At 43.4% G+C, this 27,587-nt stretch overlaps 1 protein-coding gene across 1 annotated transcript in view; it reads left to right on the top strand.

Annotated features, from left to right (window-relative positions):
- The window catches only part of LOC126088437 (atherin-like), a 156,049-nt gene that overhangs the window by 122,676 nt on the left and 5,786 nt on the right, over positions 1–27,587 (top strand). Inside the window, exon 2 of the mRNA XM_049906580.1 lies at positions 12,204–12,407. Within this exon, the coding sequence (XP_049762537.1) occupies positions 12,204–12,407 (204 nt within the window). The remainder of the gene's footprint in view (positions 1–12,203; positions 12,408–27,587) is intronic.

Below are 27,587 nucleotides of genomic sequence, written 5' to 3'. Positions count from 1 at the left end.
GTAACAGAAAGATTCACATTAAGCAGAATGGAAGGAGAAAGGGGATTTATCGACATAAAAAACCTAATTTCATAACCACTTCTACAACCCTTTAGATCACATAACATCAACAGATATGAAGAAAGTAAATTGGAAAAAGAAAACACTACATGGAAAGCACCCGTATCATCTAACACAGCCACACATCGATCAAGACGCATCCAGCACATGGCTAACAAAAGGAAACATATACGGTGAGATGGAAGGATTCATGATTGCAATACAGGATCAAACAATAAACACCAGATATTACAGCAAGCATATTATTAAAGATCCCAATACAACAACAGATAAATGCAGACTTTGCAAACCACAAATAGAAACAGTAGATCACATCACAATCGGATGTACAATACTAGCAAATACAGAATACACCAGAAGACATGAGAATGTAGCAAAATAGTACATCAACAACTTGCCATACAACATAAACTAATAAAACAACACGTTCCCACATACAAGAATGCACCACAAAAGGTACTGGAGAATGATGAATACAAATTATACTGGAACAGAACCATTATAACAGATAAAACAACACCACATAACAAACCTGACATCATACTCACCAATAAAAAGAAGAAATTAACACAACTAATCGGAATATCCATACCCAATACAACAAATATACAGAAGAAGACAGGAGAAAAAATTGAAAAATACATCCAACTGCTTGAGGAAGTCAAGGACATGTGGCATCAGGATAAAGTTGACATTATACCAATTATACCATCAACTACAGGAGTCGTACCACACAATATCCACCAGTACATCAACGCAATACAGCTACATCCAAACGTATATATACAATTTACAGAAATCTGTAATTATTGATACATGTTCAGTTACGCGAAAGTTCCTAAATGCAATGTAACATATACCGTACAGTTAAAAGGAAGTCACGCTTGATCAAGGTCTGCGTCACTTTCCATTTTTAACCAGACATAACGTCTGAGAAAGGAAAGAAATAACAATAAAAATAATAATAATAATAAAGCTCTGCATACCTGTGACAATTCATTAGATGGTTAGTATTATACTCGTGAAAACGTTGTGGCATGTCAATAATGCCAGCCACATGCAAACCTCAGAGCTTTCCATCAGATCCATTACATCTTAAATCATGAAACAATATACAAGGTGTTCCAAAAATCAATTCAAAAATCCGGGATTGGATCCCTCACCTAATGAAAAGAAAAGTGTCTAATAAACAAGGGCTCTAAAATGCATTTCTTAAAAGCTATAAGCGCCTCTTCATCTTTGATATTGTGATTCAGATCTCTTATAGTGTAAGCTCTTCGCTTTCAATATTTTGGGAGGAGGTAGTACGGACCAAAACAAAAAAAAAAATAATAAAATAAAATAAAATAAAAAATAACATGTCCAGTAAACATGGGCTCTAAAATGCATTCCTTAAGAGCCCCGAACGCTTATTCGGAAGAAGAGATGTGTTTCATTGTAGCAAAGATCAACGAGTGCCCATAGCTCTTAAGCTATGTTCCTTAGAGCCGATATTTACTGGACATTTTTTCTTGGTTTGGTCCATAATACCACCTCGCAAAATAAGTAAAAAAAAGAGTTTGCAATGAAAGCGCTTTGTTTCACAGCTTCGAAGATGAAGTGCTCATGTCTATTAAAGTACGGTATGCTCATTAGTGCCCATGTTTACTTAGAATTTTTTTCTTATCGTTACATGAAGAATCCCTTCCTGAAATTTCGTCGTCTGTTTTTGGGACTCCCTGCAAGCCAGAACCAGTCTGCAGACGTGCGTGTTGCTGACGATGCGTATTTAGGTGTGGACCCCAAAGTGAGCACAGGGACATGGAGAGAGACTGCACGCAGCGTTGTTATCCAGGGCGGTCCGGCGCGGTCATGCCAAGCAACTTTTAATGAAAGTAGCGGCGAGACGACGGGAGACGAGAACGTACACGGAGGACCAGCGGCAGAGCTGGCGCCTAGAGCTAGGCGCCCGTTTGTTATGCAGCCCGCCTTACGGCTGTGTCCGACATTGCGGCTGCACCCTAGGCGACCGCCAAAGCAACCCGACAACAGCTGTAGCCACTAGGGCTGTTGCTGATCGTACATAGTCGTCACCGAGTAACAGGAATTCCACGTGACTCGAAGTACCGTTCCATTACCGGTTGAAATGTTTCGTTACTCGGCTGTTTTCTTCCCCGCACGTTGTTCGTGCCCGACCACAGCCGAGTCGGTACTCCCCTTATTCGTCCAATTTGTTACCTTCAGCGTATTGCGAGTAACCGGGAGATTTCGTTGCTCGCTGTCTTTTTTCCGGCACATTCGTATCGTCTCGGCAATTTTGTATTCCTCAAGTTTCTTTTTTGCAGCAGAGCAAATCTCTAGTGAGACGGAGTACATGTTCCCAACATTGGAAGTTGAACTGTTCTTTTGTTAACCAGTGTCTAGGTAAAACAGTATGGACTTGAGAGTCCGCCATGATGAAAACACTTATTGTTTAGTACTTTACCCATTATCAGCAACGGTACTTCTGTTTGTTGAAATAATCATCAACCAGTTGCACAAGACAAATTTTAGCCTTCATGGGCTTCAAAGCAAAACGTTTCGAGGACAGACAAACGCCCGCATCTCGTGGTCGTGCGGTAGCGTTCTCGCTTCCCACGCCCGGGTTCCCGGGTTCAATTCCCGGCGGGGTCACGGATTTTCTCTGCCTCGTGATGGCTGGGTGTTGTGTGCTGTCCTTAGGTTAGTTAGGTTTAAGTGGTTCTAAGTTCTAGGGGACTGATGACCATAGATGTTAAGTCCCATAGTGCTCAGAGCCATTTGAACCATTTGACAGACAAACTAAATGCCACTAATCTTTCACCCACGTAGTTGGACTAACAAAACACATACCAGACATATGGGCCAAATCACAGCTCACACGTCACAGTGTAACCATCCACAATGCAGCTATAACAGTTTCCCTGAGGAAACACTCGCAATTGAGCTACAACCGATTCCCGAACGCGTGATACAGGATAGACCAGAAACACATACATCAAGCAAACTCACTACCAAGCCTCTGTGACACGAGTTTGTCGATGACTGAAGCAGGAAACAAACCTAACCTGATTTTGCTAGAACACGAAAAAAGCTAACCAATTCATTCATATTTCAAAATATGGTACCACGTCGTGTGACAGCGGAGAAAAACAATGATCTACAGTAACACTCTGCCGATTTCGTCACACATGACAGAACTGACTACGAGAATGCTGCAACCGCGATTACGTAAATATTGTACAGGATATCAATCGGACTGAGAAACTCAGACGCCAATGTACAGCTGATGGTGCTAAGCACCGAGAATAAGCTTTCGAGGATTAAAGCTCCAAACGTTTCGCGCGTAGGGCAGACGTAAATATCCCATTAGGAGTGGAACGTTACGCTGGAAACCTCCCAAACGATCAAAACGATTTTTGTTAGACGTGGAGCCAAAACTGCCTGCTACACACACGCCCCCTGGTGCAAAACGTGAGACCGACACAAAATTAAAAACTATTCCTACAAGTAGTTCGCACACCAAACTAGCACAACACATATTCATAATTACTAACCACGCGTCATTTACTAAACCACTTTCAGTGGAGCCAACGCATTTCAGAACACGCGATTCATCATTTTGAGAAGTCATTTGAGACTCGTTTGTCTACCATAACGTATAAACTTGCGGTGCTTCTCTGTCCGTTTTAGAAGCCCGCTGGTTAGTGTCTACCGTAGAGATTATTTAATGCATGATGTGGGTGCACTGGCGATTGGAACCAACGGTAGCCTGAAAATATTGACACTAGTGAAATTAAACACGCGCCAGTTTAAGGAATGTACATCATGCACTGTGTTCGCATATCTGGGTATAGGGTAACGACTGATTTCATATCCCGTGCAGTTTTTTGACTGATGGTGCTATTGTTTTGTAAATTCTGTTTTATTGTATTTTTCCCTTAAACTACTCAATTTGTAGGCCTCTAAAGGTTCACTGCTATGCAATTTTTTGCGAATGAAAATCGTTAGCTCGTCAGCTCTGGCAGCCGCACTCTGTTTCACTGTAAATATGTAAAGTTTTGCTATCTGCTCACTACTGTAAACTGTGACTTGATGCTCTTTAATTAATTATCTAGGTTTTAGAATCTTAGTTGTTTAAATTTTATGTGGGCTAGAGTCCGTACTTACGTAAAGTCATTCAGTTGTGCAGAAACCCGCTCTATGTGTAACTGTTTTTGGCAGAAACCTGGTAATTATTTCCAAAAATTTTGCTCAAATCAGAGAGGGATAGAAACCACGCAAAGATAACGTAAATTATAGATCAAGTTCTCTATTGATCTAAGGACAAAACCTCATTAATCTTTCTTAAAACCAGATATAATCGATGAATTTTAACCCAAATGTTTGTGGGCTGAGGCCCAGTTATTTTCTGGAACAGTCTGTTTGGTTAAATCTAGTTGGATCGCTTTTTTTGTGAAAGAACATATTAAGTCAGTTTCCGGTGAAAATGATCTACTGGTAGCCACCATTTCTAAGACTGTTGAAGCATCGTATAGTAACTGAATCTGAAGCTTTTAATGGCACGAGCAAGCCTGATTTTTTTAGATGTAATCTTTTAAGTAAGTCACATTACGTCCCGTCATAAGCAAAACAAATGTTCAGCTTTAAAGTGCCATGCAATGAATGGAGACAACAAGATGGAAGTGCGCAAAAATGCGTTTCTTCAATTGTACGCTGTAGCCGAAAAGAGGGTGGGAAAATCGCCAGCGGAAAGATGATGCCAACAAGAAAACAAGGGGGCAGACGAAACAGAAATTGTGCAACAAATTGAAGAACATATACGTTCCAGTCTCGCAAGCTCCAGTCATTATGCTTGAAGTGAGATTAAGTATCTTCATTCGGCTCTGGATACTTTAAAGATTTGTTATTTCTCAAGGAAAAACTTCCATATTCACCGGTGAAGTATTCATCATATTTAAAGAAGTTCAGAGATTGCTTTGATTCGTGTCTATGTAAACCACAGGTTTGTATTTGTGATATTTGTGAACAGCTCAGAGTTAAAGAGTCACACTTTAAAAGAGATGAAGCAGCAGTATGTGAAAGAAAAGCTTGAAAGGTTTACAGTAGTGCATGAGAGATTGAACAACTATCGAAAAACAGTAACACCATTGTAAGTCTCACGTTCGATGACATTCACAACTTATCCGTGCCATGAATTTATGTTCAAGAGTTCCATCATTACAGGCAGCTTTCTGTTTTGCCATTTACAGTATATAATCTTTTTGTACCATGGAGGCCAAGGGAAGAAAGGCACAAACGAAAAATGTTAGTTCATTTTCAGATATTTGAATGTGCATGCTTCCCCAAAGGTCAGAGAACTTCATCTTCTTAGCGACTCCTATGGCGGACAAAGCAAGAACCATTGGATAATAAGATTGTTACTAGCCGTCACAGGCAGTGAGAAATATGACAAAACTGTTTACCACTTTCCAATCCGCGATCACTCATTCTTACGTGTACTGGGAGTTTGGTCTTGTAAAGCGAATACTCAGAAAGAGAGGTAGCTACGATGAACTGTAGGAGTTTGTGAAACCACCTGTTCTGCAGCAGTTCCTGACAAATTTAATATGCACATGGTTACATCGGAGGGTGTACTAAAATAAACATGGTGGCCAAGACAGTACAAGCGATCATACTTATCAGAAGGATCTAAATCAAGTACAGTTCCACGATCCCAAAAACAAGTTTCACCATTGCTGGTTTCATGAATTTTGATTACAACTAAGCCAACACGTAGGGCTTTTAATAAAACACACTTTCGTACTCAGGCAACAGTATCATTTGAATGTCTCATATGTAATGCCAAGTGAAAGAGCATGTGTTGATGAAAAGCTTCCTATCAGTCATGATAAAATTAAAGACTTACCTAACACGAAATACATATCTGACGAACATACAATTTTATAGAGCTCTCTTCCACAGGAAAACAAACACTTCTTCTGGGTAATTATGTTTTATAACTTACTGGTATTCGTTAAATGAAATTTTATATACCTCATGCTATTTGTTTCTTCTAAAAGAAGTGAAAACAAAGTATTATTATTGGATATCTAATATTATTCGATGTTTTTTCCTAAAGTATGTCCATTTATTTATGTTTATGTATATAGAAGCGTAATTCAAGAAAATTTTCAAAACATAAATTTTTTTCTTTGTGGCTGCCCTGTATTGTTCATGTCTCAAACCTCCCCATTAAGCGATCATACATATACGAACAAATAAATTAATGAATGTAAAATATGGCTCGCTAAGAGTTAGAATGGTTTATTAAATTTTTTTCTCATTTTCGGAAACTTTACTGTTCTGACCTATGTCTTTTCACTAATAAGAGATTCAGTTATTCTAACAGGCGGAAGTCTGCTGCATGTGTGTAACTAATTGGGCAGACGTCTGCTGAGTTTCTGAAAATTGGACGTGGTTTATAGTGATTATGTTACGAAACGAAGTAACTGCTCAAGTACCAATGTATACTAAATTCGTATTGCAGTTACTTGCTGTGCAAATAAAATTTTGTAAATAGGTGTTCAGTGGCTTACCACTTAGGGATCTCTATATAGACATGCTCTGTGGCTTAACTTCTGTCAGCTGCATATGAGAGATGTTACGCACTTTCACTACAGTGTCAATTTGGTGATCCCGATGAATGCTGGTGTGCCTGTATGGGGCCCCAATACAGAGCCAAACCAGTCGGCCGTTCCAACCTGCCGAATAGGTCTGCCCCAACCCATTCACATGTGTACATCTACATCTACGTGATTACTCTGCTATTCACAATAAAGAGCCTAGCAGAGGGTTTAATGAACCACCTTCAAGCTATCTCTTTACCGTTCCACTCTCGAAGGGCAATTTTTCTGTGCGAGACCTGATTTTCTTATTTTATTGTGATGATCATTTCTCCGCATGTAGGTGGGTGCCAACAGAATGTTTTCGCAATCGGAGGAGAAAAATGGGGATTGAAATTTCATGAGAAGAACCCGTCGCAACGGAAAACGTCTTTCTTTAGTGATTGCCACTATAATTCACGTATCATGTCTGTGACACTATCTCCCCTATTTCGCGATAATACAAAAAAAGCTGCCGTTCTTGCACTTTTTCGATGTCATCCGTCAGTCTCACTTGATGCGGATCCCACACCGCACAGCAATACTCCAGAATAGGGCAGACAAGCGTAGCGTAAGCAGTCTGTTTGGTAGACCTGTTGCACCTTCTAAGTGTTCTGCCAATGAATTGCAGTCTTTGGTTTGCTCTACCCACAATATTATCTATGTGATCGTTCCAATTTGGGTTATTTGTAATTGTAATCCCTAAGTATTTAGTGGAATTTACAGCACTCACATTTGTGTGACTTACCGCGTAATCGAAATTTAGCTGATTTCATTTAGTACTCATGTGAATAACTTCACACAATTTCTTTATTCAGGGTCAATTGCCACATTTCGCAACACACAGATCTCTTATCCAAATCATTTTGCAAGTCGTTTTGATCATCTGATGAGTTTACAAGACGGTAAATGACAGCATCATCTGCAAACAATCTAAGACGGCTACTCAGATTGTCTCCTATGTCGTTAATATAGATCAGGAACAATAGAGGGCCTATAACAGTTCCTTGGGGAACGCTGGATATTACTTCTGTTTTACTCGATGACTTTCCGTCTACACTTTTGGAAATGGAAAAAAGAACACATTGACACCGGTGTGTCAGACCCACCATACTTGCCCCGGACACTGCGAGAGGGCTGTACAAGCAATGATCACACGCACGGCACAGCGGACACACCAGGAACCGCGGTGTTGGCCGTCGAATGGCGCTAGCTGCGCAGCATTGGTGCACCGCCGCCGTCAGTGTCAGCCAGTTTGCCGTGGCATACGGAGCTCCATCGCAGTCTTTAACACTGGTAGCATGCCGCGACAGCGTGGACGTGAACCGTATGTGCAGTTGACGGACTTTGAGCGAGGGCGTATAGTGGGCATGCGGGAGGCCGGGTGGACGTACCGCCGAATTGCTCAACACGTGGGGCGTGAGGTCTCCACAGTACATCGATGTTGTCACCAGTGGTCGGCGGAAGGTGCACGTGCCCGTCGACCTGGGACCGGACCGCAGCGACGCACGGATGCACGCCAAGACCGTAGGATCCTACGCAGTGCCGTAGGGGACCGCACCGCCACTTCCCAGCAAATTAGGGACACTGTTGCTCCTGGGATATCGGCGAGGACCATTCGCAACCGTCTCCATGAAGCTGGGCTACGGTCCCGCACACCGTTAGGCCATCTTCCACTCACGCCCCAACATCGTGCAGCCCGCCTCCAGTGGTGTCACGACAGGCGTGAATGGAGGGACGAATGGAGACGTGTCGTCTTCAGCGATGAGAGTCGCTTCTGCCTTGGTGCCATTGATGGTCGTATGCGTGTTTGGCGCCATGCAGGTGAGCGCCACAATCAGGACTGCATACGACCGAGGCACACAGGGCCAACACCCGGCATCATGGTGTGCGGAGCGATCTCCTACACTGGCCGTACACCACTGGTGATCGTCGAGGGGACACTGAATAGTGCACGGTACATCCAAACCGTCATCGAACCCATCGTTCTACCATTCCTAGACCGGCAAGGGAACTTGCTGTTCCAACAGGACAATGCACGTCCGCACGTATCCCGTGCCACCCAACGTGCTCTAGAAGGTGTAAGTCAACTACCCTGGCCAGCAAAATCTCCGGATCTGTCCCCCATTGAGCATGTTTGGGACTGGATGAAGCGTCGTCTCACGCGGTCTGCACGTCCAGCACGAACGCTGGTCCAACTGAGGCGCCAGGTGGAAATGGCATGGCAAGCCGTTCCACAGGACTACATCCAGCATCTCTACGATCGTCTCCATGGGAGAATAGCAGCCTGCATTGCTGCGAAAGGTGGATATACACTGTACTAGTGCCGACATTGTGCATGCTCTGTTGCCTGTGTCTATGTGCCTGTGGTTCTGTCAGTGTGATCATGTGATGTATCTGACCCCAGGAATGTGTCAATAAAGTTTCCCCTTCCTGGGACAACGAATTCACGGTGTTCTTATTTCAGTTTCCAGGAGTGTATTACTACGAACTGTGTGACCTTTCTGACAGGAAATCACGAATCCAGTCTCTCAACTGAGGCTTTACTTCCTAGGCACGCAGTTTGGTTAGAGGACGCTTGTGAGGAACGGTGTCGATTTGTACAGTGGTCAGATCCACAGTCCGCGTGCGTCAGTTTGCCGGTCGACCTCTGCCTGCCACCCCTGGCTGCTACCTTCCAGCCCACATTCCATCAGATTAGGCAAACCGAGGCCCACGAGCAAGACCGGCCGTGGCACACACATCACAGCATGTGACATTGCAGGTCTTGTGAGTGCCAGCAGCCGTCTCCAGTGGGGACCGAATAACTACACTCATGCTCATAAATTAAGGATAATGCTGATACATGGTGACAACGCTATGGTGGGCGGTTTGCGGGTTTAAATCACCTCGGGTTATGACCATGCGATGCGTTTGACCTGCGCTCGTCGCACGGTGGCGCTGGCAGCAGTCCACATACGCAGAGGTGTGTTGGTGCATGTCAGACTACGGTGCAGCGAGTAAGTGTGCAGAAGTTTTCAGATGTGCTAATGGTGACTGTGTGTTGAAAATGGCTCAAAGAGCACATATTGATGACATCTACATCTACATCTACGTCCATACTCCGCAAGCCACCTGACGGTGTGTGGCGGAGGGTACCTTGAGTACCTCTATCGGTTCTCCCTTCCATTCCAGTCTCGTATTGTTCGTGGAAAGAAGGATTGTCGGTATGCCTCTGTGTGGGCTCTAATCTCTCTGATTTTATCCTCATGGTCTCTTCGCGAGATATACGTAGGAGGGAGCAATATACTGCTTGACTCTTCGGTGAAGGTATGTTCTCGAAGCTTTGACAAAAGCCCGTACCGAGCTACTGAGCGTCTCTCCTGCAGAGTCTTCCACTGAAGATTATCTATCATCTCCGTAACGCTTTCGCGATTACTAAAAGATCCTGTAACGAAGCGCGCTGCTCTCCGTTGGATCTTCAATATATCTTCTACCAACCCTATCTGGTACGGATCCCACACTGCTGAGCAGTATTCAAGCAGTGGGCGAACAAGCGTACTGTAACCTACTTCCTTTGTTTTCGGATTGCATTTCCTTAGGATTCTTCCAATGAATCTCAGTCTGGCATCTGCTTTACCGACGATCAACATTATATGATCATTCCATTTTAAATCACTCCTAATGCGTACTCCCAGATAATTTATGGTATTAACTGCTTCCAGTTGCTGACCTGCTATTTTGTAGCTAAATGATAAAGTATCTATCTTTCTGTGTATTCGCAGCACATTACACTTGTCTACATTGAGATTCAATTGCCATTCCCTGCACCATGCGTCAATTCGCTGCAGATCCTCCTGCATTTCAGTACAATTTTCCATTGTTACAACCTCTCGATACACCACAGCATCATCTGCAAAAAGCCTCAGTGAACTTCCGATGTCATCCTCCAGGTCATTATGAGGGGTAGAATACTAGGGCGACTGGAGGCTGGTAAAACACAGAAGGTAGTAGCGCGGGCCTTCCGTGTGACACAAAGCGTGATCTCAAAATTACGGCAACGATTCCAGCAGACATCAAACGCGTGCAGGGGCTACAGTACGGGACGAACAGTGTACAACACGACAAGAAGACCGATATCTCACCATCAGTGGCCTCACACGGCCACGGAGGACTGCAGGTAGCCTTCGTCGGGACCTTACCGCAGCCACTGGAACAGTTGTCTCCAGATACACAGGCTACAGACGACTGAACAGACATGGTTTATTCGCCAGGGGACCTGCCAGGTGCATTCCACTGACGCCTCATGACAGGAGAGCCCGTAAAGCCTGATGTCAGTGCATAGTCATTGGAACAGTAGTCCCAGGTTATGTTCACGAACGAGTCCAGGTATAGTCTGAACAGTGATTCTCGCTGGGTTTTCATCTGGCGTGAGCCAGCAACCAGATACCAACCCCTTAATGTCCTTGAAAGGTACCTGTATGGAGGTCGTGGTTTGATGGTGTGGAGTGGGATTATGATTGGTGCACGTACACCCCTGCATGTCTTTGACAGAGGAACTGTAACAGGTCAGGTGTATCGGGACGTCATTTTTCACCAGTACGTCCGCCTTTCCAGGGGTGCAGTGGGTCCCACCTTTCTCCTGATGGATGATAACGCACGGCCCCACCGAGCTGCCATCGTGGAGGAGTACATTGAAAGAGAAGATATCAGGGAATGGAGTGACCTGCCTGTTCTCCAGACCTAAACCCCATCGAGAACGTCTGAGATGCTCTCGGTTGACGCATCGCTGCAGGTCTTCAAACCCCTACAACACTTCAGGAGCTCTGGCAGGCTCTGATGCAAGAACGGGAGGCTATATCCCAGAAGCCGCTCGACCACCTGATCCAGAGTATGCCAACCCGTTGTGCGGCCTGTGTACGTGTGCACGGTGATCATATCCCATACTGATGTCGGGGTACATGCGCAGGAAACAGTGACGTTTTGTAGCACATGTGTTTTGGGACAGTTTTCTCAACATATTACCAATACCATGGACTTACAGATTTGTGTCGTGTGTGTTCCGTATGTGCCTGTACTATTAGCGCCAGTTTTGTGTAGTGCCACGTTGTGTGGCACCACATTCTGCAATTATCCTTAATTTATGAGCATGAGTGTATTTCAGAAAATTTTAATAGTTATAGACTACGCATTTAAATGCATGCAAACTTTCGCCACATGACCAAGTTAAGATCTTAAGTTGGTACATTTTCAATTACATATTGATTTCCCGTGGGCCCTGCACGGAGCCGAGCATTCGCGAAGTGTGGTGGACTAGCTGACTAGTACGACGTCACAAGTTGGTTGCGGCGCCCGTATTTCTCGTGGGCCCCTAAACATGTAGGGTCCGCCGAGCAGTTAGCGTTGCCCACACACAGTCAGATGGGTCGGCAAGCGAGTCGGCGCACCGGTCGGGTTGTGAATGGGCGGCTGAAGACGTGTCACCATCCCGGGCGTTTTCTGAGGCGGCCCGGTAAACGGCAGGGCGAGGCGAGGCGCGGCGCTGCGTGGCCCACTGAAGCACGCGGCAGGGCGGGCACGGCGGCCGCCGAGGACCGCACCGGGCCCGGCAGAGGGCTCTCTTCAATTAGAGCGCTCTGCCGGCGAGCAATTAGGCCCGCAGCGGCGGGCCCGGCGGAGCCGAGCCCGGCCGCCTCTCAGCCGCCACCGCCGCCGTGCAAAGCGCAGGTCAGGGCCTGCAAACCGCGAGGCCCGCTCTGCTCTGCTCTGCTCTGCTCTGCCGTGGCTCACGTAGCGGCGCCACTGTAGCGCGAAGCACTAGCAGCGACCGCAGCAGTACGGTCTGCTGCAACGCCGAATCTCTGCTGGCGTCAGCTCTGCTGCGTACCTAAGGTCCATGTCCTAACACAGAGAGACACTATTGCCTACGCATTTCCTATTTTCTTCTCACAGAATTATACGCTGAATATCCAATACTTGGCGATTTCGTCATTGCCCCCCTCACCCTCCTTTTTCTGTGCCTTAGTCTCTAAAAATGTAACCTTATACATTGCAGCGCCAAAAAAAAAAACTGGTACATGCAAGCGTATTCAAATACAGAGATAAGTAAACAGGTAGAACACGACGCTGCGGTCGGCAAAGCCCATATGAAACAACAAGTACTTGGCGCAGTTGTTAGATCGGTCACTGCTGCTACAATGGCACATTATCGATTTAAGTGAGGTGGTGGTAAGCTCCTATGGGACCAAACTCCTGAGGTCAACGGTCCCTACGCTTACATACTACTTATTGTTGTTGTTGTTGTGGTCTTCAGTCCTGAGACTGGTTTGATGCAGCTCTCCATGTACTCTATCCTGTGAAAGCTTCTTCATCTCCCAGTTCCTACTGCAGCCTACATCCTTCTGAATCTGCTTAGTGTATTCATCTCTTGGTCTCCCTCTACAATTTTTACCCTCCACGCTGCCCTCCAGTACTAAATTGGTGATCCCTTGATGCCCCAGAATATGTCCTACCAACCGATCCCTTCTTTTAGTCAAGTTGTGCCACAAACTCCTCTTCTCCCCAATTCTATTCAATACCTCCTCATTAGTTATGTGATCTACCCATCTAATCTTCAGCATTCTTCAGTAGCACCACATTTTGAAAGCTTCTATTCTCTTGTTGTCCAAACTATTTATCGTCCATGTTTCACTTCCATACATGGCTACACTGCATACATACTTTCCAAAACGACTTCCTGACACTTAAATCTATACTCGAGGTTAACAAATTTCTCTTTTTCAGAAACGCTTTCCTTGCCATTGCCAGTCTACATTTTATTTCCTCTCTACTTCGACCATCATCAGTTATTTTGCTCTCTAAATATCAAAACTCCTTTACTACTTTAAGTGTCTCATTTCCTAATCTAATTCCCTCAGCATCACCCGACTTAATTCGACTACATTCCATTATCCTCGTTTTGCTTTTGTTGATGTTCATCTTATATCCTCCTTTCAAGAAACTGTCCATTCCGTTCAACTGCTCTTCCAAGTCCTTTGCTGTCTCTCACATACTACTTAATCTAACTTAAAGTAACTTACGCTAAAGCCAACACACACGGCCGTGCCCGACGGAGGACTCGAACCTTCGTCGGAGGGAGCCGCGCAAGGCGTGACAAGGCGCCTTAGACCGTGCGGCTACCCAGCGGTCCAAGTGAGTTTGAACGTAGTGTTATGGCCGGCCCACGCGCCCCTCCTATCAGCATTCTCAGCTGAGGATGACACGGCCTGAAGACGGAGTGCTTTTATACACTCCTGGAAATTTAAATAAGAACACCGTGAATTCATTGTCCCAGGAAGGGGAAACTTTATTGACACATTCCTGGGGTCAGATACATCACATGATCACACTGACAGAACCACAGGCACATAGACACAGGCAACAGAGCATGCACAATGTCGGCACTAGTACAGTGTATATCCACCTTTCGCAGCAATGCAGGCTGCTATTCTCCCATGGAGACGATCGTAGAGATGCTGGATGTAGTCCTGTGGAACGGCTTGCCATGCCATTTCCACCTGGCGCCTCAGTTGGACCAGCGTTCGTGCTGGACGTGCAGACCGCGTGAGACGACGCTTCATCCAGTCCCAAACATGCTCAATGGGGGACAGATCCGGAGATCTTGCTGGCCAGAGTAGTTGACTTACACCTTCTAGAGCACGTTGGGTGGCACGGGATACATGCGGACGTGCATTGTCCTGTTGGAACAGCAAGTTCCCTTGCCGGTCTAGGAATGGTAGAACGATGGGTTCGATGACGGTTTGGATGTACCGTGCACTATTCAGTGTCCCCTCGACGATCACCAGTGGTGTACGGCCAGTGTAGGAGATCGCTCCCCACACCATGATGCCGGGTGTTGGCCCTGTGTGCCTCGGTCGTATGCAGTCCTGATTGAGGCGCTCACCTGCACGGCGCCAAACACGCATACGACCATCATTGGCACCAAGGCAGAAGCGACTCTCATCGCTGAAGACGACACGTCTCCATTCGTCCCTCCATTCACGCCTGTCGCGACACCACTGGAGGCGGGCTGCACGATGTTGGGGCGTGAGCGGAAGACGGCCTAACGGTGTGCGGGACCGTAGCCCAGCTTCATGGAGACGGTTGCGAATGGTCCTCGCCGGTACCCCAGGAGCAACAGTGTCCCTAATTTGCTGGGAAGTGGCGGTGCGGTCCCCTACGGCACTGCGTAGGATCCTACGGTCTTGGCGTGCATCCGTGCGTCGCTGTGGTCCGGTCCCAGGTCGACGGGCACGTGCACCTTCCGCCGACCACTGGCGACAACATCGATGTACTGTGGAGACCTCACGCCCCACGTGTTGAGCAATTCGGCGGTACGTCCACCCGGCCTCCCGCAGGCCCACTATACGCCCTCGCTCAAAGTCCGTCAACTGCACATACGGTTCACGTCCACGCTGTCGCGGCATGCTACCAGTGTTAAAGACTGCGATGGAGCTCCGTATGCCACGGCAAACTGGCTGACACTGACGGCGGCGGTGCACAAATGCTGCGCAGCTAGCGCCATTCGACGGCCAACACCGCGGTTCCTGGTGTGTCCGCTGTGCCGTGCGTGTGATCATTGCTTGTACAGCCGTCTCGCAGTGTCCGGAGCAAGTATGGTGGGTCTGACACACCGGTGTCAATGTGTTCTTTTTTCCATTTCCAGGAGTGTATATCCTCCTGCAGTCAGTCAACAATGACACTTTTTCGAACATTTCAACGTCAGTAGCAAGTAACACCATATTGCATATCGCTGCTCAACCTGTGTCAGATCGTTTATGTTTACAGAGAACAAGAATGATCCTATCCCTAGGGAAAACATGACGACACCTTCTTCTTAGGGGGCACTCGAAATTCGGAACAACTCTCTGTGTTCTATTACTTGAATAATCTGCGACCATTTTTGTCTGAGAATCTGTTCCATACGTTCAGACTTGCGTTAACAGTATGCTTCGCGGCACTGTTTCAAATGTTTTCCGGAAATCGAGTAATATGGAACCTGCCTGCGACTCGTCATCGTTAGTTCGCAGGATGTCGTGAAGAAAAGAGAAAGATGAGTTTCACATGAGCGATGTTTCCTAAATCTTTGTTGGTTTGATGATAGAGAATTTTCTCTCTCAAGGTAATTTATTATAGACGAGCTTATAATACGCCCTAGAATTCTGCAGCAGACTAATGTTAAGGATACTGCACTGTAATTTTTCGGATGGATTCTTTCACCGTTCTTATCTGTGGGAGTCACCTGAGCCTTTTTCAACTCGCTTAGGACTTCGCGCTAGGCGGATAGATTCGCGATAAATACAAGATGAGAAAGGCCAAAGCCAAGCTAAGTAAGGGGCCAAAGACGAGGAGTACTCTTTGCAAAACTTGTGTAGTTCTTATTTCCTTTAAATTCCTGTTCTGGTAATCTTGGCAGAGGGTTTTCCGTAAATATACTGCCCCATCGCTCTATTAATAGACTGGTCAGTTCAAGACGAAAATCTCTGTTAACAGATAATGTTTTCACAGCAGTTTGTTGTATAATGAACGGCAGAAAGATCAACAAAACATTTCTAGAAATCTGTCTTTCTGATACTCCATCCCCAGTTTAGTGAAGAATCTTTAAAGTTTGCTCGCAGGTAGAACTTACACGGTGGAAGATCAAATTCTCAGTAGTAGATTATCTATCGATATTCACTGGTGTTCTGCTCTGGTCCATAAACTTAAATATGAGGTAGATCAGACTAGCGAAACGCAACTTCTCTGATGATCAGTGTCCTCTCCTGGCTTCAGTAATGCAATCGAATGCACTCAGGTTCGTAAAATATTGCTTCGTACAATTGTACCTTATTTTGTCTAGCGTTCCATTCATAGCAGACAAAGAATGTTCACAACTGTTACTAGTATTTTCGAACAAATCCTAGTGTGAGGTGACAGCTGAACTTTTTGAGATACTCTAAGATGCTGTGTATCCCACACGGAAGGGGAGCTCCCCAATAAGGCCATGCAAATTTAAGAAAAACAATGTTGTCCAATGGAAACGTCTTACTGAAGAAAAACTACAGTGGTATCTCAATCGAGCATGAAAATATGGGTAAAACACCACAAATTGATATGTTAATGAAACGGCTCATCTAAACTACAAAATAAACTAGCATTCTCTGAAACAATTTGGTTTATTACCATAAAACTACGAACAAATGAATCACACACTGAAAAAAGTATGACTGCACATTTAATAAATGGACAAAAGATTGCAATTATGAAATATATCCTTGGCACAGGTGGCTAGACACAAGAAAACATAACGTGAAACTATATCGCAGATACGGCGAATAAACTGTGAAAATGGTTAGTGCTTTAAAGAAAGAACACGGAAAAATAAATACGTACGCAACTAGAATTGCCAAAGTGCACGGTGGATTTAACTAACTGCTTGTGAACGTTAAAACTATGAAATTAAACTCTGATGAAAGCCTGACATCCCCCTCCATTCGGTGACTGCATCGTGGGCTCAGTTTCGCCTCTCCTATGCGGTGTGAATGTGGAACATGGCGGCAGTAACGGCTGCAAATTCTAAGTCCAGCTCGCCCTCTAAACTCACTTGTAGTATGGTGACATTCTTCTATATGATGCCTCGGCAGCAATTTTGTCCCCCAGCAACGAGTAATTAGCCTTCGATGGTTTGGCAGCAAGTGTCCCCTGACTTAACTCCTCAAAACGTGACTATTTCTGCCAGTGTAAGAATCGATACAGTCAATTAGAGCAGACCTTCCTAGTTCTGACCAATAATAAATTTGTATATAAGTTACAAGCACTCGAGCTTGCGCAGATTTTGCCACAGTTGACCAAGGATGGTCTGGAACAATGAGTAAGGCATAAAATCTGTCCCTCTCCATGAAAGGTTGCTAACCTTAGCCAACTGAATGGCCTACAAAAAGACACATGCGGAGAAAGTGCGCCTTCTACGGAAAAATTATCGTGAGGTGCGCCCCTGGTGACTGAGTGGTCAGCGCGACGGAATGTCATACCTAACGTCCCGGGTTCGATTCCTGGCTGGGTCGGAGATTTTCTCCGCTAAGGGACTGGGTGTTGTGTTGTCCTTATCATCATCGTTTCATCCCCATCGACACGCAAGTCGCCGAAGTTGCGTAAACTCGAAAGACTTTCACCAGGCGAATGATCTACCCGATGGAAGGCCCTAGCCACACGGTATTTCCATTTTATAATATTGTGAGCCTATCAGACAAAGAAACAGCCGGTCTCACACCTCTCCCATTCTGGCAGCTACATCTGGATTCACATGTTATCTACGCAAAAGGATTTCTTTTAGTGTCTTACACAATAGAGTTTGATGACAGATAGGCCGCTCCATTTCACCTGCTGTTGTGAGATGGGCCGTAGTGAACTCTGCTTCTCCTACCTGCTCAGGCCGACAGCATTCAAGGTTTATGACCTCTTAATTAAGCTTCAATGCTGCATGAGTAATCAACCATCGATAATTTGGTAGTTACTGTCGCCTGACTTAACTCTTCGAAACTTGACTATTTTTCAAGACTGCAGAAAGTCACCGTAATAAAAGGAAATGAAGAGAAGTAATTATCAGAGCAATATTGAATACTGTCTGCAGTTATGATGCAGCTTTAAAGGATTGGCTACATTGACGACTGGGATAGGCGTATCACAAAAATATTGCATGACTGTTAAATTTCTATGCAGGGCAGGGGTAGTTTTATCAAACTATTTTGGCCATTAGGTCATCTATTGGTAACTGGCTAACGCTTGAAACTGGTCAGTGTGAGAAATGGCTTTATATACAGGGTGTTTCAAAAATGACCGGTATATTTGAAACGGCAATAAAAACTAAACGAGCAGCGATAGAAATACACCGTTTGTTGCAATATGCTTGGGACAACAGTACATTTTCAGGCGGACAAACTTTCGAAATTACAGTAGTTACAATTTTCAACAACAGATGGCGCTGCAAGTGATGTGAAAGATATAGAAGACAACGCAGTCTGTGGGTGCGCCATTCTGTACGTCGTCTTTCTGCTGTAAGCGTGTGCTGTTCACAACGTGCAAGTGTGCTGTAGACAACATGGTTTATTCCTTAGAACAGAGGATTTTTCTGGTGTTGGAATTCCACCGCCTAGAACACAGTGTTGTTGGAACAAGACGAAGTTTTCAACGGAGTTTTAATGTAACCAAAGGACCGAAAAGCGATACAATAAAGGATCTGTTTGAAAAATTTCAACGGACTGGGAACGTGACGGATGAACGTGCTGGAAAGGTAGGGCGACCGCGTACGGCAACCACAGACGGCAACGCGCAGCTAGTGCAGCAGGTGATCCAACAGCGGCCTCGGGTTTCCGTTCGCCGTGTTGCAGCTGCGGTCCAAATGACGCCAACGTCCACATATCGTCTCATGCGCCAGAGTTTACACCTCTACCCATACAAAATTCAAACGCGGCAACCCCTCAGCGCCGCTACCATTGCTGCACGAGAGACATTCGCTAACGATATAGTGCACAGGATTGATGACGGCGATATGCATGTGGGCAGCATTTGGTTTACTGACGAAGCTTATTTTTACCTGGACGGCTTCGTCAATAAACAGAACTGGAGCATATGGGGAACCGAAAAGCCCCATGTTGCAGTCCCATCGTCCCTGCATCCTCAAAAAGTACTGGTCTGGGCCGCCATTTCTTCCAAAGGAATCATTGGCCCATTTTTAAGATCCGAAACGATTACTGCATCACGCTATCTGGACATTCTTCGTGAATTTGTGGCGGTACAAACTGCCTTAGACGACACTGCGAACACCTCGTGGTTTATGCAAGATGGTGCGCGGCCACATCGCACGGCCGACGTCTTTAATTTCCTGAATGAATATTTCGATGATCGTGTGATTGCTTTGGGCTATCCGAAACATACAGGAGGCGGCGTGGATTGGCCTCCCTATTCGCCAGACATGAACCCCTGTGACTTCTTTCTGCGGGGACGCTTGAAAGACCAGGTGTACCGCCAGAATCCAGAAACAATTGAACAGCTGAAGCAGTACATCTCATCTGCATGTGAAGCCATTCCGCCAGACACGTTGTCAAAGGTTTCGGGTAATTTCATTCAGAGACTACGCCATATTATTGCTACGCATGGTGGATATGTGGAAAATATCGTACTATAGAGTTTCCCAGACCGCAGCGCCATCTGTTGTTGAAAATTGTAACTACTGTAATTTCGAAAGTTTGTCTGCCTGAAAATGTACTGTTGTCCCAAGCATATTGCAACAAACGGTGTATTTCTATCGCTGCTCGTTTAGTTTTTATTGCCGTTTCAAATATACCGGTCATTTTTGAAATGATTTTTAAAGGAATCCACATCGGTGCAAATACTGGACAGAGCGATAAATCACTGCAGTAGGACCAAAGCTTTATATTTACTAGTTTATAATGGCATTTAGACCAACGACTCTTGTGTTTTAGATTGGATTCGGCCTTTGTTGGCTCTATCAGTGTGAGGGGATTCTTCAAACAGCGTGCCGCTGCAGCCATATGTCCAACAGTTCATGCTCTCCTACTCTTCTGCGTTGTTGTCCATTAATTAGAAATCGATATGCTACTTTACTGGATGTATTATGACTCAAATTCAACACAGCGCGATCAGCAGTAACTGTTCTGAAAATGTCGACGTGCCCCAAATCATACGCAATCCTGAACCACGTGCATATGTGTTTGCAGCAAAAAATTGTTTTACAAAAAGAAAGGATGAGATTCGAAAAGATGCTGATACTTACCAAACGAAGGACTGTTACCCATGCTCAAGCTAGGGATTTATTTTGGTAGGCATCCAATTGCTATTATTCTAATCGGTATTAACGTAAGTTAACAGACGTAATTTCACCATCCTGAAAGGAAATCATTAAATTGTGTTAATTGTTTGTACTACATTTCGTAACCATTCAAGATTTCACCTCATTTTCGTACAATGTGTGCCTACGAAATAATAGTTATTTGGACTACTCTGAATATACTACTATGCAATGAGAAGCACGTTGTTCTTTGTCCCGCTGCTGACTGTAATGATGGCAGGAGGAGAGGAGAGAAAAAATGCGGAGGGAGTGACAGCGAAAGCGCTCTGAAAATCTGTTATTGTTGTTGTTGTTGTTGTTGTTGTTGTATAGATGTTATTTCACTGACCATATTCTCTGTAGTTTCGTTGGACACAATCTGTGTGACGCAAAAAAGATTTTTATATTGTGCTACCGCATAAGATTCGTGCATCAAATGTTTCTATTTATCAAATTTGGAGCTAACCATACAGATGGCCCAGATCTTCATTATTACTGACAACACCATACAACGTTGTGGCAGAGTATAGCTCTAACGCCCAGGAGTTAAGCAGTTGTTTGTAATCAGTATGCATATTTGTCCTGTGTCATTCTTTCATGGTGTATGAAGCGGGAAATACTTACAGATGGCTTGTATCCACTGACTGAATAAATGAACATCACCTCCAGAGTTCAGCTGTCTGCCTTCCGTAGATATTAACCTCCCTATTTAACGAACTCGTTTTAAGGAAAAAGAGAAAAACGGAAAGGAGGAAAAACATTTAGTGCTTAACGGTGTACGTTGGAATTGCTGCTTAGTCCCACATCGGCTCTGTAATGAAGAAGGTCTGCTACCGTTTCACCATCCCACTGTGCAAATGCTTTCCAGTGACAACGTAGTACCTACTTTACCAAACCCGGAAAGTCTAACTGCTGGGCGCTTTCCATTTGTCACTTTTCCCGTTGTCATTCATCTCCGTCATCTGTTGTCATCGATAAACTGTACTAATTTGCAACTGGATGTTTGCACTTATCGATGGAGATTTCGACTTTAATTCCATCGCAACAGTTTTCTCTCGCAAGGGCCATTCTAAACTGATGAGACTTCCATTCGTAGCACTTTTTATACTAGCGAAGCAATGTGGATCGAATAAAGACGCAGATGATGCGACGGATATCAATGTACTTCCTCTAGAGAGAAACAGATTGCCGCTAATCTTTTACTATTTGTTTTATGCTGCCTTAATGTAAGCTTTATATGGTCCATAATGTTTAGTTGTAAACTATTAGACAAATCAATATACTTACCACATGTTTTCGAAAGAATTATGCTCTTATTCTTACCTGTCAGTGAAGAAATCATTACCCAAATTAAATGCAGTCTTCGCAGGCCTCAACTGTTAGTGCTTCTCAAGAGACCAATTACTGCTGCATACGACCATTTCTGCACAAAATAATTCTTGAAGTATCTATTAAGTTTCAGGATCCCATCGCTGTTGTCATCTGCCACGTCGTTTACTGTTGAGCTGGTTCATATTTGCAGGTCTGCATATAATACTGTTCCTAGACGGGCGTAACAACGTCAGTTTCTTGTTTCACTAGTAGCTTGCAACATCCTTAAGCATTTAGTACGTACAACCTTCATGCAGGAGAGTGTTCCACACAGAGGACAATGTACCTAGGAATACGTGATTTTTCTTGATCGGTGTTTCAGTCTAATGACTGGTTTTAGAATCACACGATGGAATGCGCATTACAAACGGACACAAGCCGTTTTTGGCGTTTTCTATTGTTTTTGTTGTTATGAAACATTACGTTGTGTTTTGTGCAGCATTTGTAAATATTTTGGGCTCTATGTATTTAAGTACTGTGTAATACATTAAAGCTACCTGGAAGATATTGTTAATTCCTTATGGTGAACGAAATTCTGTGTATTTTTAAAACCAGTTGCGTAATGTGTGGACAATGAAGCCATAGTTCGTCAGTCATGACCATTGTGTACCTTGAACTGAAGGAGGTCCTCAGTATTTGCAATTGAACTTAGTTTCTTTAATGACTTAAAAATTTTCTCAGTCTTGAAAATGGAAATCTGTATTGGCTGCCAACAGCTCCTACTTCAAAATGTTTTTAACTTGTAACTGGTTTTTGATAATTTTTTTCTTATTGGTATTGGTGTATTGTAGAATAATAATGTAACACATAGATTATTGACATACAGTACCGACGAGATTTGGCCGATTATAGCACTCTTATATTTGATGAGAATGTTTGATCCTTGTTACATAGTTTTTTACATTTGAGAAAATCTTAATAATGGCTCAAAGTCCGAAATAGCAATAGGGAAGTGAAATAAATCGAGGACTATGCAGAAAGTAAAAGACGTTTTGAAATAAAAATTGTCAATATTGAAAAAACCAAATTTTTTGTGCACATGTTAAACATACACTCTTAAGCTATTTGTCTACATAATCGCCATTCAGACTGAGGCACCTGTCATACCGTGGCACAAGTTTTTCTATGCCGTCTTTGTAGAAATCTGCGATTGCAGAGGAGAAAATCTGAAATGTGTTGCAAGGTACAACACTATCGCCTATTTGATATTTCACCGTTGCTGATTCACAACACCTCGTTACTGCATACGCGCCCAAAACATTTCCTATTCGTTCATCTCAGTTCTGAGCTTTATGTGGGGATGAATAATTTATTGTTGATATAACAGTTTATTCCAAAACTGTCTAAATGCAGTTCCAAAATCGCTTTCTTTATTTCCAGATGACCAGTTTCGGGTCAGATGCCCATTTGTAGATCTACTAAATTTTTTTTATTGAATTTGGTTCACATTACCAGTTGTATAACATTCATGCTTAGAAAGCTTCAAAACCCTTAAGGAATTTGTGTGTCACAATATAACAGTTGTGCAACATACAATTTGTTACAGTATCAGAGTAACGTGTCGAATACGAAACTGGAAGTGCACTGTCATAACTAGCCATACACTATCGTGTTGTGGATGTATCCTCGTAACTACAACATGAAACACTGATGTGGGATTTAATAGCTTTAAAATATTTTAAAACAACTTTATAATGAACAATTACAAAAACTTAAAAAAATTGTAATAAGGACCCTAACCCAGTGTAAAGTCTGTAGCACTCAGAAGTGTCCTCCATGGATGATATAATACATAAACATGTTCCTGAGACATATTAAACATAGGTGAGGAAATTAACATTTTCATTTGGCGATCGTAGAGCAGAAACGTTACCCCCCCCCCCCCCTCAGTGACTGAAATAATTCATACATTAAAACGCTTATGTATGTTCGACATACAAAACATAAATCAGGTGTTTAATATCATTAAATCTTTAAAAGATACTTTAGAATATTCCGTAAGTGTCTTCTCTTGCTGTTATTCGGCGATCCTAGAGTTTCTACTGCGCCAGGCCGAACACCGTGTCACGCTGAAGTTTCCCCTGCCGTGACCAGTTCGCCGTTGCCAGTGTGTTGAGGGCTGGCGTATCTGGTGGTAGAGCATCTTACCCCATCGCAGAGCAAAGCTGTAACATCTCTGTAAAATTTTCGTAGTAGCTACTACACATGCTGTCGCTTTGGTTATTACGTAATTTCTCTCGGTCTTTCATTTGGTGGGCCATTATTTCCAATTCCTCCGGCACATTCACATAAAAACCTTTCGGAGCCCTGCGAAACACTTTAATTTGCTCACTTATTACGCTAACCTCATGCCTCCCATACTTTACGTGCGCTCCACATCCTGTTCGGTCACTGTGACTACATTGTGCTTTGTTGTAGAAATAACTCAAAAGCCATGATCGCTTAAATACTGTTAACTGGATAACCAGTTTCAACACACTAAAGTTGCCATAATCGGATCTGTACGTAGATAAGCGTTAATCTACATACAGATCCGATGATGGCAGCGTTAGTATGTTGAATGGCTCTGAGCACTATGGAACTTAACATCCATGGTCATCAGTCCCCTAGAACTTAGAACTACTTAAACCTAACTAACCTAAGGACATCACACAACACCCAGTCATCACGAGGCAGAGAAAATCCCTGACCCCACCGGGAATCGAACCCGGGAACCCGGGCGTGGGAAGCGAGAACGCTACCGCACGACCACGAGCTGCGGACTAGTATGTTGAAACCGGTTATTCAGTAAACAGTATTTAAGTGATCTTGGCTTTTGACTTATTTCTACAACAGAGCGATCGCCCCACAACGCACTATGTGTTCACTGCAAAATATTACTTTCTATTGAATTTCGAAATTTGACCGTTTGACCTATGTAATACTCATCACACACCGCGCATTTAATCTTGTGAACACCGGAGCCATTGTATTTATTTTGCTACGTTGCGTGCTTTAACGTATGCGCCATATGCCCTTCATTTTGATGCGCCATGTCGATTTTTTTTTTTTTTTTTTTTTTTTTTTTGGAAAGAACTTTGTACCTCTCTTCGGCTTATGCCCTTCGTATGACAAATATATCCAGTTTTGATAGTTCAATCCACCGACGTTTTTTTGATCTTTATTGAAAATAAATAGTACGTGTGTCCTCAAAAAACGCGCAGCGTAATATTTCTGTTACTCTACATCCATGAAAATTAAACAACTAGAGCCCAATATTCTGGATTTTAAGCGGTATACGTAACACGAACAAAATTTTAACGGTAATTTATGTGTTTCTTAACTGATTATCTGACTTTGACTCACTTCTGTTAGACAATAAAAGGAATTATAGTGAAGAATCAAAGCATTTTTAGTTCCATATTTTTATAAAAGTTCAAGTACACTACGCACTTCTAAAATAAAATCTTTACAAAGTTAGCTATAATATACATTCAACCTACTATACTGATTCTCCCCTTCCCACACAAGTGGAAGAATAAATGCATTCTTGGATGAAGAGGTACATAAGCTCCTTTTTACCAGTTTTAGAGCCCGGGCCTCATCGCGCAAGTGATCAGGAAGATGAGGGCGAGGATTAACAACATCGTAGAAACCACGGTCCAGTTGACAGAAACCTATGATGGGCTCTCCCTTGCGTTACAGCAAAGAGTTGGACGGTAGTGAAGACGGAGGCAGTGGACATCCGTTCAGTGAAGCTGGCAGAAGTGACGTTTCAGTTGACAAAATTAACTTTACGCCTGACTTGGGTCAAGCGGCAAAGAAATCAGCTTCTGTTCACCAGAGCTGCCACCGGAACGTAACATTCTGGAACCAAACCCTTCAATCTTAACCACAGGTTTTTTCCGAACTGAGCCCTGTAATTCGAAGTACACGAATAGAGCATTTTAGTAACCAAAAAATTACCCATGTTGCAGCAAATCCTTCGCTATCAGTGATACAACTAGTCTATAGAATTCTGGGGAGAATAGGATCAGATGGTATATCCCAAATCAGAACAAATCTGAGTTCTTTGGTCAATGGCAGATCAAAAACAAAACTGTGGCGCGGTCATCACTAACTCACTCCTGAAGCCAAGAATGCTGCACAAAATAGAAGGAACACTTAAACGACAAAAATTAGTCATGTAAGAACTAATAGTGTCAGATGAGAACACTATGAATTTTGAAAATTACACGATATTCACTTGTGTAACAGACAAAAAGTCTTTAAAACTAGATCTCATATGAAGTTGCATTCAGTTTTCCAAGACATTCTTAGTTACATGATCGAAATAAAACTTGTGAGCAATAGATTAATGATAACGTCTTTGAAATGTGCAAATATATATCTACACACTCTGTAACGCACATACGTGAGTCAACCGAGAAGATAAATCAAACTCAGGAAAAGCAAATAACTCACGGGAGGTGGGAGAAAATACAACCGATAAAATTCCACAGAATGGCATGAAAATTCTAATGAATTTCAATGCACTGTTATGGAAAAAGAGGAAATTTAGGAAAATGACTGGTGAAAATCAACCGATCAGAATGTAAAAGGGTAGGTGGAACCACACAGAAATTTGTCTCAAAATTATGACAACCCATTTTAAGATCATAAAACATAAAAAGCATGGCGATTGCCCAGCAAAAATGTAGGCGAATTAAAAAATTGATCATATCATAGTCTCGCATCCATATTAGAAAAAAATTTTTAGTGTTCAAGTACGCAAAGGAGTAAATATTGACACAGGCCGCTACCCAACCAAAATTAAATTAAATTTCAAGCCCAAAATCTTCAGCAAAAGGATGGCAGTAACCTCTAAACTTGCAAACAGCAAACTCCAGTCACTACTGTTAGCAAACGAACTCGACAAAAAGCACAAAAACACAAAATTTGGGATAGATCGAATACAAGCTTGTCAAAATTGCACAAAACCAAATTCTTTTACAAACGAGCAAAAACGTCCTTGGTAGAATGAAGATTGTGAATAAGCTGTAAAATCTCGACGCAGGGCATGCAAAACTTGAAGCAGTGAAAACTGAGAAAATGCACTTAACATGTTCCTGGTGACTAGAAAAGAAACTTAAATGAACTGGAAAAACAAACACACAAACTGAGAACAGTTGACCCGGTGAAATTAAGGAAGACTTTTAAAATAGGCAACACCAGGACTTTTTATAAAACCTTTAAAAAAGCTTAATGGGTACTAGCGAAAAATCTCTACTCCAGGAAGTAAAATGCAGGAAAATGGTAAAAAAATTTAGAAACTATCTACATAAGCATGAGTTCGTGGAAGGATTTCCACCAGAAATTTCTCTGAAAACCGAACCCATTTTCAGAAGCACAAAGTGAAGAAGAAATTCTTAGAGAAATTAAAAGGTTAATTTCTGATGTCAACTGGCTACAAAGCATTAAAAGAAACCACATTTATCATGAAAATTGCTCTATTACATCCACCACGTAGACAGAAAGAAGGGGTATTAATAACTATAGAGGGATTCTCTTCTTGCTGACACACACAAAATTCTATCTCAATGGACCGAGCACAGAAACAGCAACAAGAATACAAAATTGGCTAGTATAAAACAGATTTCAGACAAAATACATTTCGTGAAGGACAATTTTTCGTTCGGAAACTAACTCCCCGG

The sequence above is a fragment of the Schistocerca cancellata genome, chromosome 6 (assembly GCF_023864275.1).
Source record: "Schistocerca cancellata isolate TAMUIC-IGC-003103 chromosome 6, iqSchCanc2.1, whole genome shotgun sequence".
In the NCBI taxonomy this organism is placed as follows: Eukaryota; Metazoa; Arthropoda; class Insecta; order Orthoptera; family Acrididae; genus Schistocerca; species Schistocerca cancellata.
Note: the sequence above shows the minus strand (reverse complement) of the source record. Positions and strands in the feature narration are given on the sequence as shown.